This window comes from Ochotona princeps, chromosome 1, assembly GCF_030435755.1.
Source record: "Ochotona princeps isolate mOchPri1 chromosome 1, mOchPri1.hap1, whole genome shotgun sequence".
Classification (NCBI taxonomy): Eukaryota; Metazoa; Chordata; class Mammalia; order Lagomorpha; family Ochotonidae; genus Ochotona; species Ochotona princeps.
Window position 1 is genome coordinate 116,766,743 of NC_080832.1, and position 15,522 is coordinate 116,782,264.

A 15,522-nucleotide genomic window follows, 5' to 3' on the forward strand; every position below is an offset into this window, starting at 1 on the left:
TATCTTCCATCATCTGGCTCACTCACTAAATGGTGCACTGGCCGTAGCTGAGCTGATGTGGAGCCAGGAACCAAGAGCTTCCTTCTAGTCTCGCACTAAGGTGCAGGTTTTCAGGCTTTTGGGCTGCTCCTGTCTGCTCTCCCAGGCACAAGCAGGAACTGAGGGGGAGGTAGAGTAGCAGAACACGAACCAGTGTCCATTTGGGATGAGGTGCTTCGGGGTTGAGGTTCAGCCAGTTAAGCCAATATGCTGGACCAGTAATGTTTCCATTTTAATTTCTAATTCTACTTATCTGAGTTTTTTTAAAAGCTTTTTTTTGTTTTTGGTTAGTCTGGCTAAATGTTTGTCTATTTTACTTTTGTAAAACAAAACCTATATTTTTGTTTACCTTTCACATTTTCCTTCATTTCACTTTCATTTATGTTTGCTCTGATTCTGATCTCTCTCCTCCTGCTAATCTGGGGTTTGGTTTGTTCTTGTTTCTCTGCTAACAATGACCTTGTTATTTTTACTGAGATCACATTGAACCTGTGAATTGCTTGGGGGCACCATGGACATTTTGATCATATTAATTCTTCTCATTCAGAATCTTGGAAGATTTTCCCCATTGTTTGTGTCTCATGTTCTTTCATTGAAGTTGTGTGACTTTCACTGTAGAGATCTTTCACGTCCTTGGCGAAATTTACCCCAAGGTATTTCACTTGTTATAGCTATTGTGAATGGGAAGACCTGATTGACACAGGGGCTGAAGCACATGTTGTCATGTGTCTCAGAGATGTGAAGTTCAGGTTCCCCAGTTTCTGAGGGAGCAGGAGCGTCTCCTATCAGATCCCCGCAGGAAGGATTCTGCGCCTGCTGTCTGATCTGCTGCAGTTAAAAGCCTAAGGAAATCAGAGCTAGAATTTTTCTAGTGCTCTAAAATAAAAACAACCTTTTCCTGTTAATGTCTGTACCCCTTTACTTCTTGTCTTAAATGCTTATTCTCTTGCTTATTCATTTTGTAAATTCTTTGATAGTTCCCCCATTACTTTTAGTTTTCAGTGGATGAGGCCATCCTAAGGGCACATGAGTGGAGACAAAACTGCCCTCACTTGTTCCTGGGAAGTGAGCCAGTGGAGGGGAGCCTCTCATGGTCTGTCAGTCTCCATCTCCCAAACAGATGAACATAAACTCTGACAAGAAGGACTCTGTAAGGAAAGCTGCATGGACACCTCTAAGGGAGGGTCGGGAAGAGCCCCTGGACTGGCCATGCAGTCAGCTGCTGGGAGGGACTGCAGCCCAACTCCACGGACACAGAAGATTCTGACACCAGGATCCTTGTAGACCTTGGGCTCATCTGGCTGCTCCTCTGTGACCTTGGTGTAGACTGTTACAGGAAGTACAATATCTGCCTGGCTGTGGGAGTTTTTACAGAGCATGATCCAACTTGGGAGGAACACTGTGGAAAACCTCAACATTGTAGCCACAATGGTCAGAAGAGCAGGTGACCTGAGGACCCCCCGCAGCTGGCCTGGGAGGGTGGGCAGTGTCATGGGATGGTCCTGGAACCTGTGGGTTGGACACTAACGGCAGGTGTCCCTGCCAGGATTCAGGGCAGGACTGCCAGTTGGTGTCAGAGAATCAGAGAGCTGCTTGGAGGGAGTGAAAGCCCCTCCCTCACTGACCCACGGAGAGAGGAATTCTGAGGGAGAGTCAGGAAGTGAACCTTGTCTCGTCTGGAGCCAACAGAAGCATTTCCATCACACCTCAGAGGTGCTAAATGCAGGACGCCCAGGATGTCAGCACAGACAGCAGTCCTAGTGCAGGCCCAAGGCCAGGGTCAGGGGTGTGAGCTGTGCCCTCTGTGCCCAGCAGCAGGGCTGTGGTTCCCAGCTGGGACAACCCAGGGAAAGCCATGGATTCTGCTCCTGGCTGTGTGCAGGGGACCGTGCAGTAGGTGTAGATGGCACGAAGGTGTGAAGAGAACAGCTCCCCTGCTTGGCAGGGCCCGGGGGAGCTTCCAGCTGTTTGGCAGGGCCCGGCGGATTTCTCTCTGACCACCTTGATGCAGTCTCACCACTCTTTTGCATGGACACTCAAGCACCCTGCTAAGAATCCTGTAATCTATTGAGGCATTGTTTGCCCCTGTGAGATGGCTTTGGCAAATAATATCAGCTTGAGAGCTAATGTTACTGATAATGTCTTGGTGAGTGGGCCTTTAACTGCGCACAGGAGTACAATTAAACCCATGCCATTTCTGGACACCTTGTTGTGTGCCTACCCATTGTCCTGAAATCTGGCCCAGACATATAGCATGCCTTCTGGAAAATGGCTTAATAAGAATTTTACAAACTAACAGAATTGATGGGAGTATGAGTGGAAACTGCTATGGCAAAAAATATATAGTTACTGTGACCTTAAAGGTTAGCCTGTCCTTGCAACTTTTAGAGCATAGAAAATGCAGCTGTTTTAGCTGTTTTTATAATTTTTTAACTAGAGGAAATATAGGGCAATTCTACTAATATCACAGAGATATACTTTTGATTATTGTTTAATTGTTTATGGGGTTGTAGGGTTTGCAGTTGTAGGGGGATTTAACGTTTGGAACTTTTTGCCTTAGATCCTTGTGTTCTTTTCTTTTGATGTACTTTCCCATTATGTGATAGATAAGTTGTGAAAATAAAATGTAGTAGGTAGGAATGTTTTACTGATTAGTAGGTAACCATCTGTGCCTCGGCCTTGGAGTTCTGGCTGTCACCTAATGGCTACTTCTGAAGAATGAATAATGGTTTGCTTTAAAGAAACTGATTATAGTAACTTACAGAATTATCTTTAAGAGCACCTGGTTGACCATGAAGTAAAAATTAATTGGACATCTGTGTATGCTGTCTTAGTTCTAAAGTTAAAGATAAAAAAATCAAACGTTTGTGCAGAGGCTAGTGATGTGTCTAAGTAAATAAAAAGGACAGCTTCTTTTGGAGAATAAAGCATATAGCAAGAAGCCATCAAGTGTCAGTGTCTGTGTCTTTCTTTATCGCCGACGCCACGCACCCTTCCCGAGCTCCGAACTCTCGGCTGGAGCTGGACTCCGGCAGCTGTGCAGCCTCATTCAAGTTCTCTGCATTTCCTCTGCCTTCAGTCAGCTACAGTGTCACACAGTCAAGCGAAGGGTAACTTAGCAACTTCTGGATTTCACTGTGGCCTTTATGGAGTGAGAATCCATGTGGGGCACCATGTGAGGCAGCAGGATCCTGGGAGGTTCCGTGTGCTCAGCTGTGGCCTCTTCCTGAGCCTTCTTCCTGGGTTGCCCCAACTAGGAGAGAGGACGGTGTATCTCCAATGTCCTGTGTCATGACTGACCACCTGTGCCCTTTATTTAACCCTGACTGAGAACCATGGACATAGGTGTGAGTACTTGGCACAGGGGTGGAGACGCAACTTGGAATGCCCAATCCCATCTCAGTGCTCTGTTTGAGTCCTGGCTCCACTTCCTGCTCAGCGTCCACCCAGTTGCACGTTCTCGGAGGCAGCACATGATGCACCAGGACACCTGGACTGAGTTTGTATTCTGGGCTTTGGCTTGCCCCTCTCCCAGCTGTTTGGACATTTGTGGAGTGAGCCAGGGGATAGCGAGCACTCTCCATTTCACAAAGATGAAAAAAAAAATCTTCAAATAAATAGAAATATTTTTTTACTTCTACTACATCTTGTGGTGCTCTCTGCTTATGGGCCCAGGGGTTCCCAGTGTGGGTGACAGAGGGGTTGATCGCCAGGCTCTCAGAGAACTCACGCACCTTTGACCTTGACTGTGCCATGTCCGGATGTGAACACTGGGAGCTGAAACATCACAAGCTGAGACTGCAGTGATTGCCCCTTCCCCCAGCTAAACAGGAAGGTTCCCAGTGTGGGTGAGTTCTCCCTGGGGATTATATAGGTGACTTGGACTTGGGACTCCCTGCCCTGCCCAGCGCATTGTTAAGAGTCCTGCCCAGCACAGCAGCCCGGGGACAGTCAGAGGTCAGGATGGAGGTGTGGCTCAGAAATGGGTGCAGGTGTTTCCCATCTCATAAGCTGGAATATCCGGAGTGAAACCACTCTAAGCTGTGCCACATGTATCCAGGTCTCTCCCAGAGTGACCCCTCACTGTGTAGGTCCCAGGGCCCAGGTGTGCTCACGTGACCACCCTTCAGGGGAGGCTGAGGTCCAGGTAAGAATCCTGTCTCCCCTCCTGCTGCCAGAGTGTGACTTGGGGTGGCACTGTCAGCACTCACCTGAGCCACATACAGATGCCCTGCCCACTCTAGACTGTCCCAACCCTCCCTGCGCCCAAGGGATCCCCTAGCACATTTGTGTCTCACACTGAGCCCAGCACTGCAGCTGGTCAAGCCATGGGCTCAGTTCCCCACTGAGCTCTCCATGTCCAAGGCTTGGTGCTGTGCATGCTTTCATCATAGCCACTCACTTCCTGGGTGCCCCATCTCCATTCCCAAGTGCAGATGTGGTCCACATGGAGCTACCGAACCAGTGAGTCTCCAGCACAGAGATTTCCCCTCATCCCCCGACTCATGGTCACTACCAACCCCACAGTGTCACTTCTCACTGACGTCCTGGCTCCCACTGCTCCTGCACTGAATGCCGGGGCAACCCCCTTGGGATCCACCCTCCCATGTCAACCCTCTCTCACAGTGATGCCATCCCCACTGACACAGCCTGAAGCCCTGGGTGTCCTCCTTGCCTGCTCCTTCTCATTCCCCTGATGCTGTCCAGAGGAAGTGCTGTGTATCCATCTGCAGAAGGATGCAGAACCTCATATATCCCACTCTGCCCACGCCCACACCCACCACAGTGACTGGCATACCTGCCTACACCGTAGGAGCCCCTAGAACTTTGACTCCAGCCTCCCAGTCTCTCAGCCCTGTCCTCATGCAGCAGCCAGGGTGGTCCCTGGACAGGAGAAGGTGCACATGTCCCTCCTCTGCTCGGAGCTGTCCCGTGGCTCCCACTTCACTCAGAGTCAGGGCTGAGCCTTCCAGTGTGTTGTCTCATGCTGGATGATAGTGCCACAACATGGCCTTCCTGATGGCTCCCTGCTCTGTGTGCAGACTAGTTCTTGCCAAGGGCATTTGCACTGGCCGTCCCCTTCCAGCACAGCACCTGCCCAGATACTTGTGCTGGTGAGTCACTGTGTCCTTCCAACCTTCCTCAGGGTTACCTCCCTTGGGGCAGTGAACACTGGCCATGATGGTGAGACAGCCAGCTGCCCTAGCCCTCACACCCACTCTGGACCACCTTGCCCAGCACTGGGTCTGGCCCACAGAAATGTGATCTGAGTATTTAGTATGCTGTAACTGCCCTTCCAGACCGTGTGGTTCATTAGTGAAGTTTGACACAGAGGTTGCCTGTGGCCACTGCAGAGCGACATTCTCTCCTGCTGGTGTCCATGCAGCCTGTGCTTTCTCACAAGTGTCCTCTGAACTCCTGCCTCCCTCCCTCCCACACTGCCTCCTGCACACACAGAAGTGAAGGTCACCAGAGCTCACACACAGGAAGAGCAGGTGCAATCAGCCAACAACACTAAGGAACAAAATGGACAGGGGAAGATGGGACCCTAGGGCTCAACCCAAGCCTTAGCTTTGACTGTCCTGGCCTCGTGCAGCCTCCACTGTTTGGGTCCATGAGACAGGGCAGCCTGGCCACAGCTGAGTCATGTGATGGCAGGTGTTGGTGGGCACATCTTACCAGAGAGACCAGGACACTGGGGCAGCTGAGCCGGGTTTGCAGTGACAATGACAAAGCCTGATGGACTGAGCACAGCCTGGGGACAACCCCGTCCTCATGCAGGGCCCCCATCCTCTCCTGTCCCCTCCTTTAACAGACTCAACACAGAAAACCCATGCCTTCTGGAAGGTTCATGGTGCTTCTGTTTATTTTCTCTGTCCAGTTTTTGAAATTTTCTTTAAATTTTCTAACACCTCTGACAAGAATGAGAAAATGATATGTTATTCAGATTTGCACAGGAAGGATGAAGCTGCAGCAGATGCACCCAACTTGAGACAGGGACGGAGGCACCCACACTGGGCTGGGAGGGCCAGGCTGCCACCTCACACTGTGCCCACAGGAACACACTCAGATGCCTTTGCAAGAAGGGAGGGCGGGGGTTTTTGAAGACACAAGGATGAGGACTTGAGCAAGGTTCTATCCCTCAGTCCCAAACAAGGCAATTGCCTCACACTACAGAAACAAGGTGACAAATTCAGGTCACTGAACATGGGGACGTGAAAGGCACAGCACAATATGAAAATGTGCAAATGCAAGGAATCCCCCAGCCCCTTTGTTTCCCCTCAGACCCACCACCTCTCCTGCTCCAGGCCCTTCAGGTCTCACCTTTCAAGCTGTGAGAGAGCAGTCAGAGCCCTGGGCACTGTCTCCACCTGGGAGAACCAATCAGGACTTGGTGAGAGCCCTGGAGGTGTGGCTGAGGGAGGAGCTACAGGTGGGCAGGGCAGCTTCTCCATGGGCATCTGGCCAAGGTGAGGCTCTTGGGGACTCCCCCACCCCCAAACAAACCCCAGTGCTTACCTATAGTCCTAGTGTAGCTCTCTCCTTTCCCACCTGTGAGAGGAAACATCTAGTGAGAAGCAGGGAGAAGGCAGGGCCTGAGGACCTGCTCATAGGAAGTACAGAGGACTGGATCACTTCAGAGAAGATTCCAGAACTGTGGCCACAGACCCAGAAGAGGGTCAGGAGGTGCCTCTCCTGGAGGTGTGTCCTAGCTGGGACCTTCCCCCGACCTGGGGCTGCTGGAAGTCAGGTCCCTGTGAGCAGAGTCATCCCCGTGGAGTGTACATGGTGCACCTTCACTTGTGCTTCACACCAGAGCCAGTGTGAGCACCCAGGGCCCAGCTGGGGGTGCAGGTGTGTGTGCATGGTGCTTCCCAGGAATGTTGTGGCAGACCTTCTCCCTGGGGGACAGCAGACTCAGACCCAGCCCTCCCTGCCCTACCTGAGCGCTTCCTCTTTATCATCACAGCAGTGACCACAGCTCCAGTGAGCACAGCTGCCAGGAGGACCAGGCCAGCGATGACTCCCCACATGGACACAGTGGGCTGAGGAGGCTCTGAGAGGGGAAGGAAGTTGGTGAGGGGCTCTGACTCCAGGTCTCAGACCCACCCCTGCTGAAGGCTCTGCCCTCCTTACCCCATCTCAGGGTGAGGGGCTCAGGCAGCCCCTCATGCTCCACGTGGCATGTGTATCTGTGCTCCTCTCCAGAAGGCACCAGCACAGCTGCCCACTTCTGGAAGGTTCCATCCCCTGCAGGCCTGGTCTCCACCAGCTCCATGTCCTGGGTCAGGTCCTCCCCATCTCGGTGCCAGGTGAGTGTGATGTCCTTGGGGTAGAAGCCCAGGGCCCAGCACCTCAGGGTGGCCTTCTGGTCAGAGACTGGGTGGTGGGTCACATGTGTTTTGGGTGGATCTAGGGAAAGATTTGAACAATTCAGGCCTTTCATGTTCTTCATGTGACACCAAAGCTGCACTCAGTGTCCATCCTGAGAGTGGACAGGAGGACAGGGATGGGGGAGCAGTGCAAGCCCAGAACTGGCCTGAATAAAGACAATGGGATCATCTGTTGTCTGCAAAGATGTAGAATCAGGTATGGTTCAGGCTAGGAGGCCCCAGGTCTCTGACGGGGTAAAAAGGATTTGGTTTTGTTCTGAGTGGAGGCAGAGAGACTGAGAAACCCTGGAGTGAATCCTCCCATCGCATTGGCTTGAGGTTGGGGACAGGCCTGGGAGGGGTCACAGCTCATAGGACCCAGTGAGAGTCCAGGGCACCAAGAGGATTCTTTTCAGAATCTTCTATGCCTGCACAATCCAGGTCCTTCTGCACTAAGGGAAGGGCGGGTCTCTGTCTCTGGCCCCAAAACCCAGAAGGACATCCCTGCTGTGGCCATGAGGGGAGGTGGACACAGTCCTGGGTCCCAATTTCCCCCCTCCTCCACAGTCCCAGGGGCAGCCCTGGGGTTGTGGATGAGGACAATCCCTCCCTGCCCTGAGCACCTGTGCGCTGTAGTGTCTCCTTCCCCAACTCCAGGAATCTGCGCAGCCACTTCACACACTCCCCCTCCAGGTAGGACCTGTGCTGCTCAGCCACATCTTCAGCCTCCCACTTGGATTTGGTGAACTGAGCTTCCTTGTCCGCAGCGGTCCAGGTGCGCAGGTCCTCATTCAGGACGATGTAGTCGGTGCCATCATAGGCGGACTGCATGTACCCGCGGAGGAGGCGCCCATCTGCCCCGACCTCGCAGCCATACACGTTCTGGAGCGTGTGAGAGTCTGTCCCAGGCTCATGGTCAGCCCTGGCCACACAGTTCCTCCCCCGCCCTGACTGACCCGAGGGGATTTCAGGGATTTCAGCGGAAACCGAAAATGAAACCCGGGCGTGTCCTGAGGGCTCCTCCTGGCCTCAGTCTCCACGGGGCGCGCAGTCCCGGGGTGGCGGGACCTCGGCCTTGGGACCCAGAGCGACCTGGGCGCAGGTGGGGAGGGGTCGGGTCACTCACCGGCCTCGCTCTGATTGTAGCGGCCACGCAGGGTGTTTAGGTCCACGCGGAAATCCTGTGTGGTGCTCTTAGCGAGCTTTGTGTGCCTGGCCAAGTACTCTGGCTCCACCTGCTGCATCCAAGGCGCCCTCGTTTCCACATTGGGGTTCTGGGCGTCACTGTCGAAGCACACGACCTGCGTGTCGTCCACGTAGCCCACGGAGATGAAGCGGGGTTCCCCGAGGCCGGGTCGGGACACGCCGGTGCTGAAATATCTCATGGAATGGGAGCCTGGGGAAGACAGGGGCTGAGACCCGGATCTACCCCAACAGGAGCTCCCGCTGGGATCTTAAGTTCACTGGGGGTGGCAGGGCAGGGTCCTTGGGGTTGCTTAACAGTAAAGGGTCTGGTGAGGGGGGCGGGGAGGGACAGCGGGCCCAACGTGGAGACAACTGTCCTAAAGGTGTCTCTCTGGTGTCCTGCGTCGCCTCCATGGGTTCCTTCCTTCCTTCCGGCCCCACAGGTCCATCTCCCTCCCGAGCTTTACTCACTTGTCCGGGTCTCAATCAGGGCCAGGGCTCCTGGAAACAGCAGGAGGACGGTCCGGGGCGCCATGGACCCCATCCTGGACTTCTGAGGAGATTCTGACTCAGGATTCTTCGTGCCAATTTTATAACTAGAATGAGGCGGGGCTGATTGGCTCCTCTGGAAGCCACTCGCCCAATGGGAGTGAGAGGTGTGCTCACCTCAGAAGTGTCCAGGAAGCAGGAGCTCAGGGTGTGAGAAGGGAAGTGACACTCTGAGCACTGGGCACCTGCTGCGTTAGAATACTGACCTTTGCCCCTGTCCTTACCTCCTTTCAACCTTCCCCCTGTCATTTTTTCTTCTCCCTGTGGTCCCCCTACCCCATCTCAGTCCTGAACTAGGGCACTAGCAGGGCCCCTCTCCTGCTACCCAGGGAAGCTGTTCCCACTGTGGTCAGCTGCCTTGATGATGTGAGTCAGGGGGATCATTGCTCATGAAAACAGCTCAGCGGCAGCATTTGTTGTGGTGCAGCAAGATAAGTACCACTTGCAAGGTCAACATCACACAGCCTAGGCTTTTTGGAGTCCAGGCTGTTCTGCACCCACTCACCTTCTTGTTGATGTACCTGGGAAGGCAGCAGAAAATCCCCAAGGGATTTCTCACCCACTGGTTCACTCCCAAAGGGCCACTATGTCCTGGGTTGGAGCCAGGAGTCCACAACTCCATCTAGGCCTCCACGTGGGTACAGGGACCCAAGCACCAGGTCCATGTTCCCCTACTCTCCCAGGTGGGCGAGCAGGGCAGTCAGGAGCCACACAGGTGCTCTCATCTGGGGTGCTTGGCTTGCAGGTGGCAGCTTAACTTGCCCAGTGCCACAGTGCCTTCCTGACCCTGCCTTTCATATAAATAAACAAAAAGCAAAAAAACGCACATTTCCATGACCCACTCTACTGGCTTCATTTCACTTTAAGGAAACCTCTAGAGTGTTGGGCCCATAAGCACAGACTTAGGGCTGTAGGTCAAAGCTGAAACCCCAGCACGTATTGTCGTCCCTGCTGACAGTAGTGACTCAATTAATTCAAACCCCAAACAAGATTGTATTAGTGTTTAGTTGTATCATGTGCGAATCATAAAAGAAATAGTGCAGCAAACATTGGAGAAGGCTTTGTCTCATGGGAGGAGTGTTCACGAGAGTTTACGAATCCCTCCAGCAAGGATGACACTTCCCTGGGGTGTCAGGTGCACACTGGAGCCTGGATATTGCTAACTTTCCATTCCTGCATCACAGGTTACCACAGCTGGTCATTCAGAACCACACTCCTTCCTGTTCCCATTGGGTCAGACTCCAGGCCTGGTGTGGCCGTGCTCTCTGGGCAGGCTGTCACGGAGCTGAGTTGGTGTCTTGGTGTTGGAGTCTTCCACAAGCCTCCTTGGAGCTTGGGGAAGAGTCCAGCTCCGTGCAGGTGGAAGCCTGGGATCCTGTTCGTGGGACAGCTGTCAGGGTTCAGGGGAAGCTTCTCCCACCTCTAGAGCCCCACCTTCTCTGCCCCAGGGTCCTCCAGAGTCAGGGGCTAGGTGGAGAGAGGGGCATGTGTCAACTGGACCCTTCCCAAGCTGAGTCCCTCTCTTTACTTTGGTCACAACTCCTCTAACTCCCCTACTCCTGTGTACAGATTCAAGGTTTATTTTTTAAATTTCCAGCTCCCACATGAAGGTGAACATGTGGTATTTGTCTTATTCTGTGGCTCATTTTACTCAGCATGATGTCCTTTAGTTCCAACCATTTTGATACAAATGACAAGACCTCACTCTATCACTCTTTTTAAAAAAGATTTATTTTATTTTTTATTGCAAATTCAGACATACAGAGAGGCATAGAGACAGGGAGGAAGATCTTCTGTCCGATGGTTCACTCCCCAAGTGAACAGCCGGAGCTGTGTCGTTCCAAAGCCAGGAGCCAGGAACTTCTTCCAGGTCTCCCACATGGGTGCAGAATCCCGACTTTGGGCCATCCTCGACTGCTTTCCCAGGCCACAAGCAGGGAGCTGGATGGGAAGCTGGGCTGCTGGGATAGAACAGGCACACATATGGCATCCTGGTGCATTCAAGCTGAGGACTTTAGCCGCTAGGCCACCACTCCCTGCCCAAGACATCACTCTTTGTATAGCTCAACAGTATTCCATTGGGTGCATACTGTATTTTCTCTATCCATTCGTCTGACAATGGATATCTTAGTTGATTTCTCATCTTGCCCATTGTGAGCAGTGCTGCTGTAAGCTGTGGAGCAGTTCCACTGTGACACAATCAGTCATGTCTTTTGTTGTGTGCCCAGTAGTACGATTGCTGGTTCATGTGGAAACTGCTGTTAAAAGATTTTTAAAAATCCCCACACTGTTTTTCATCATGGTTGTCCTAATTTATGATCCCAACAACATTATATATGATTTCCCCTTTCCTCATACCCTTGCCTGCATTTGCTAAAAACTTGACTCAACCCAACCCAACCAAACAAAACCATACCAACCAATCAATGTAAGATATGAGGAAAAGATCTAATAGTCAGGCCTGACAAGAACTGTAAATGAACAATGTATGGAAAATGTTCAGCAGCACCAGCTGTCAGGGAGATGCAAACCAAAACCCCCAAGGAGATGTCCCCTGGCCCTGTCAGAATGGCCCTTACTGAGAGAGGGACAAACATGTGAATCTGCACACAGGGAGAACCCGGTCCTTTGAACGGCTCCCCAAATATTAAAGTCCAACACAGAAAAACATTTGTCTCAGGGCCAGCTGATGGAGACCTTCATTTCATTTTTAAAATCCCTTTCCAGTGGCATCTACATTAGCAGTCGATTGAATACAGGGCCGTGTGCAACTGCCCAGGCCACTATAGGATCAGGTGCCTGGCTTTCCCTTCCTTTGACATTCAAGTGAATTCAGGCTGAGAATGGAAGGTCAGATAGATTCTTTTAAACAGTAATGACTGCTTTTTTGCCCTCTGGCTAAAGTCAAGTGTAGAACAGTGATGAAATGTACCCTGATGAAGCATGGCCATTCTTGTATCTTGAAGCCAAAGGACATGTTAATCATCTTTCTGTTAGAGTCACTAAATTGCAATAATTCATGCTGTCTGGAAGCTGTTTTATTCAGTATGGCACATAGGAAAGTTTCCAGAATTTAGCATCTGGAAGCAAGAAAAAAACAAATGTTTATTGTCTTCCACTATTTTACATAGAACTGTTCATGTGTTTATTTTCATCTACTTGATACAGCTTCTGCTGTTCCTCTCCCAGATGCCACAGCAGCTGGAGCTGGGCCAGGCAGGAGTCAGGTGCCCAGGACACAGCCCAGGCCTCAATGCTGGGGTGCAGGGGTCCAAGCCTCCAAGCCCTTCTCTGCCTCTTCCCAGGAGGCACCAGCAGGAAGCTGGGCCCCAAGTGGAGCAGCCAGGAGGCAAATAGGGCTCTGAGGTGAGATGGAGATATTCCAAAGGGAGCGGATCACACTTCTGCCCCCTGCCTGCCAGGCCCTGGTCTCTGGCATCAGGAAGCAGGGAGGTTGACTGAGGCTTCTGCTCAGACTGTCCCAGGGAGCAGAGGAGCTGAGAGCCTGGGCTGCCCCATCTGAGGCTGGGCGGGGCAGGCAGGGCTGTCCTGTGGCGCCCTCTGGTGGCTGTTGGGTGGAAGAGGCCTCGAGTCCTTTTTTTTTTTTTTTTTTCTTTGTGCCATTAATTCTTCTTCTTCTTCTTTTTTTTTTTTACATTTTAAAAAATTAGTTATTTTGCACTATGTGACAGTTTCATAGGCTCTGGGATTCCCCCCACCCCTCCCCATGCCCCTCCCCCACGGTGGACCCCCCCCCCCGTTGCAGCATTACAGTTCAAATTCAATCAAGATTCTTCCCTTGCAAACAGATGCCAAGCACATAGTCCAGCTGCTCATTGTCCAGATGGATTGAGCAGCTTCTTGGGGAGACTATTTAGCTGCGTGCCAAGGCAGAATTCTTTTCTAGATCTGATGCAGGAGTGAGAGAGAAAGGGGGATTATCTATTTATGTATCTATCTATCTATCTAGAGAGAAAGAGAGAGAGAGAGAGAGAAACGTCCTGAACCAGAATCCATGCTAGGCCAGCCTCACGCTCAGAATTTGTACTTGAAGACCCAAGTATTCTGATCTACACACACACATAATTACTTTATGTGTTTCTGCACTCTGTAGCATTTTAATGCATGTGTGGAGTGTGTACTGATCAATATGGTCAATTATGATTTCCATGTCTTTTTCATTACATTATTTTCTTTTTCTTTTTTGTAGATTTATTTCTGTATTGGAAAGGCAGAGTTACACAGGGAGAGTGAGAGCTGCACAGGCTGACACTGACCAGGCCAGAGTCAGGAGCCTGAGCCTTCATCCAGCTCTCCCCCGTGGGTGACAGGGATCCAAGCACTTGGGCATCTTCCATTACTTTCCATGACACAGCAGGAAGCTGGATGGAAAATGGAGCAGCCGGGACTCGAAATGGTGTCCATGTGAGATGAGTACTGGGAGCTCAGCCTGCTACTCCACAGTGCTAGCTCCTGTTTGCTTGTTTAGCGTCCACATAAAAAGGAGAACAAGACATCTGTGTTCCACGTCTGACTTCATTTAGCATAAATGTCTTTCAGTTCTATCCATTATGTTGCAAATGATATTATTCATTTTGACTAAGACTTCTTTGTTCGAAAGAGTTACAGAGAGAGAGAGAGAGAGAAGAGGAAGAGAGGAGAGGAGGGGAAGAAAGACACATTGTTTCATCTTTTGCTCACTTCCCAAAGAGCTGCATGGCAGGAGCAGGGCGGGTCTGCTAGGAGTCAGTAGCTTCTTTGGGTCTCCCATAGCAAATGATCCAAGCACCTGGGTCATCTTCCTCTGCCTTTCTAGGAGCATTAACAGGGAGGTGGATCAGAAGCAGATGATCCGGGACACACAGCAGCACCTGGACAGGATACCAGCATCACAGGCAGAGGCTTTACCCACTGCACAACATTGGTCCTTATCTCTCATCTTTTTATAACCATCCATCAAACTGCATGAGTCGATAGATTACTGCTGTTCTCCCCTCTCTGAGATTGGTAGGTTATTTTGTCATTTGAATATTAGAACTAAGTCTTATAATTTGTATCCTGGATCTGTCACTGGACACCTCTGAGACCTGATTTTTTTTTTTTTAACCTGGGGAACTGTTGCTTCTTTCCACACAGCAACGGCATCGAATTAGTTCTGACATCCTTGTTTCTAAAAGTGGTGGTCTGTGGAGCCAAAGCAGCATGATTATAACAAGTTCCATGCTGTAATTTTTCTCCCATCATCTTTTATTGAGTGTTAGATCTGTTACAGTATGAAAGGATTCAGTGACGATGGAGTTCCTCACAGAGGGAGATGAGCCTGTAAAGCTCAAGTCAGGAACACAGGGCGCACCCTCCGCATTGGCCTCTCCAGTGGTACTTGTGCTGCCATTCATGTTGGAGTTCCTTGTATGAAAGGCAGTGGCTGAAAACCACGTAGCCTGCCAGCACCATGTTCACACTGGTGATACTCCCCTTCTTTACGTTGATGTGCTTATTTAAGTGAAGTTCTGGTTGCTGAGTCCTGTGGATGTTTGGCCATGAGCCTCTGGCCTGATGTGGGATGTGCAGACACTTTCCCGGAGGGGAGGCCATCCCTTGGCTCTCTGGTCTGTTTCCTCTGCTGTAGGAGCTGCTCACATGGATGTAGCCCCTGGGTCTATTTCCACCATCGCCTCTGGGTTTGGGGTCCTATGGGAGGAGTCTCTGCCCCAGTCCCTGCCAGACTGTGTTCCTCTTCACGTCCTTCTGCCAGGTTCCAGCTGCAGGTGTGACACTGCTGTCTTCAGTCCACATGGAGGTGCTCAGGAGCGGCGGCAGCTCCACACTCCGTGTCCACTGGGGGGTCTGGTTCTCCCAGCGCTGCTCACTGATGACAGTGTCCTTCCCTGCTGTGGGTGTGGCTTTGTACAAAATGTATTTCACAAGGATGTGGCTCCTTTGAACAAATAGAAAATCAAGTAAGCAGCAGCAGAAAGCAGCAGCCAGTGTTAGTCTCCTGCAGGAGGCTGCTGGGTCCTTGATGTTCTGCCTGGGAGTGAGCAGCAGAGGCAAGTGCTGCTTCCTGCAACACTTATTGGTCAACCACAGGTTTGGGAGTGGCCAGGTCAGCTCCTAGCCTGAAGCTTCTGTTCTGGAGAAATCCCAAGGTGTTCTGCACAGGCCCTTTTAATTCATGAAGACATGTCCCCAGGCAGATGTTTCGAACAGGTCAGGGAAAGAGGACAGACTCACCCTGTCCAGGAGGAAGGAGAATCCGTACTTTTCCAGGAGTTATCCTGCAGTGCTGAGGGCACAGAGAGGAGAGAAGCTAGAGGAGAGAGTGTGGCAGGTCAGGGAGCTGTGTCCAAGGGGAGAAGGTGCTGGAGTCCAGCTC

The 15,522-nt window shown here is 51.4% G+C and overlaps 1 protein-coding gene across 17 annotated transcripts in view; it reads right to left on the reverse strand.

The window, feature by feature from the left end:
• LOC101523895 (patr class I histocompatibility antigen, A-2 alpha chain-like) overlaps positions 1-15,522 on the reverse strand; it is a 426,293-nt gene that overhangs the window by 155,885 nt on the left and 254,886 nt on the right. For 6 of the 17 annotated variants that reach the window (XM_058666625.1, XM_058666391.1, XM_058666425.1 and 3 more), the window contains one exon: positions 6,409-6,525. In XM_058666625.1, the coding sequence (XP_058522608.1) occupies positions 6,424-6,525 (102 nt within the window). In that variant the 3' untranslated portion in view covers positions 6,409-6,423. The other 11 variants (XM_058666501.1, XM_058666445.1, XM_058666496.1 and 8 more) reach the window with 6 other exon arrangements.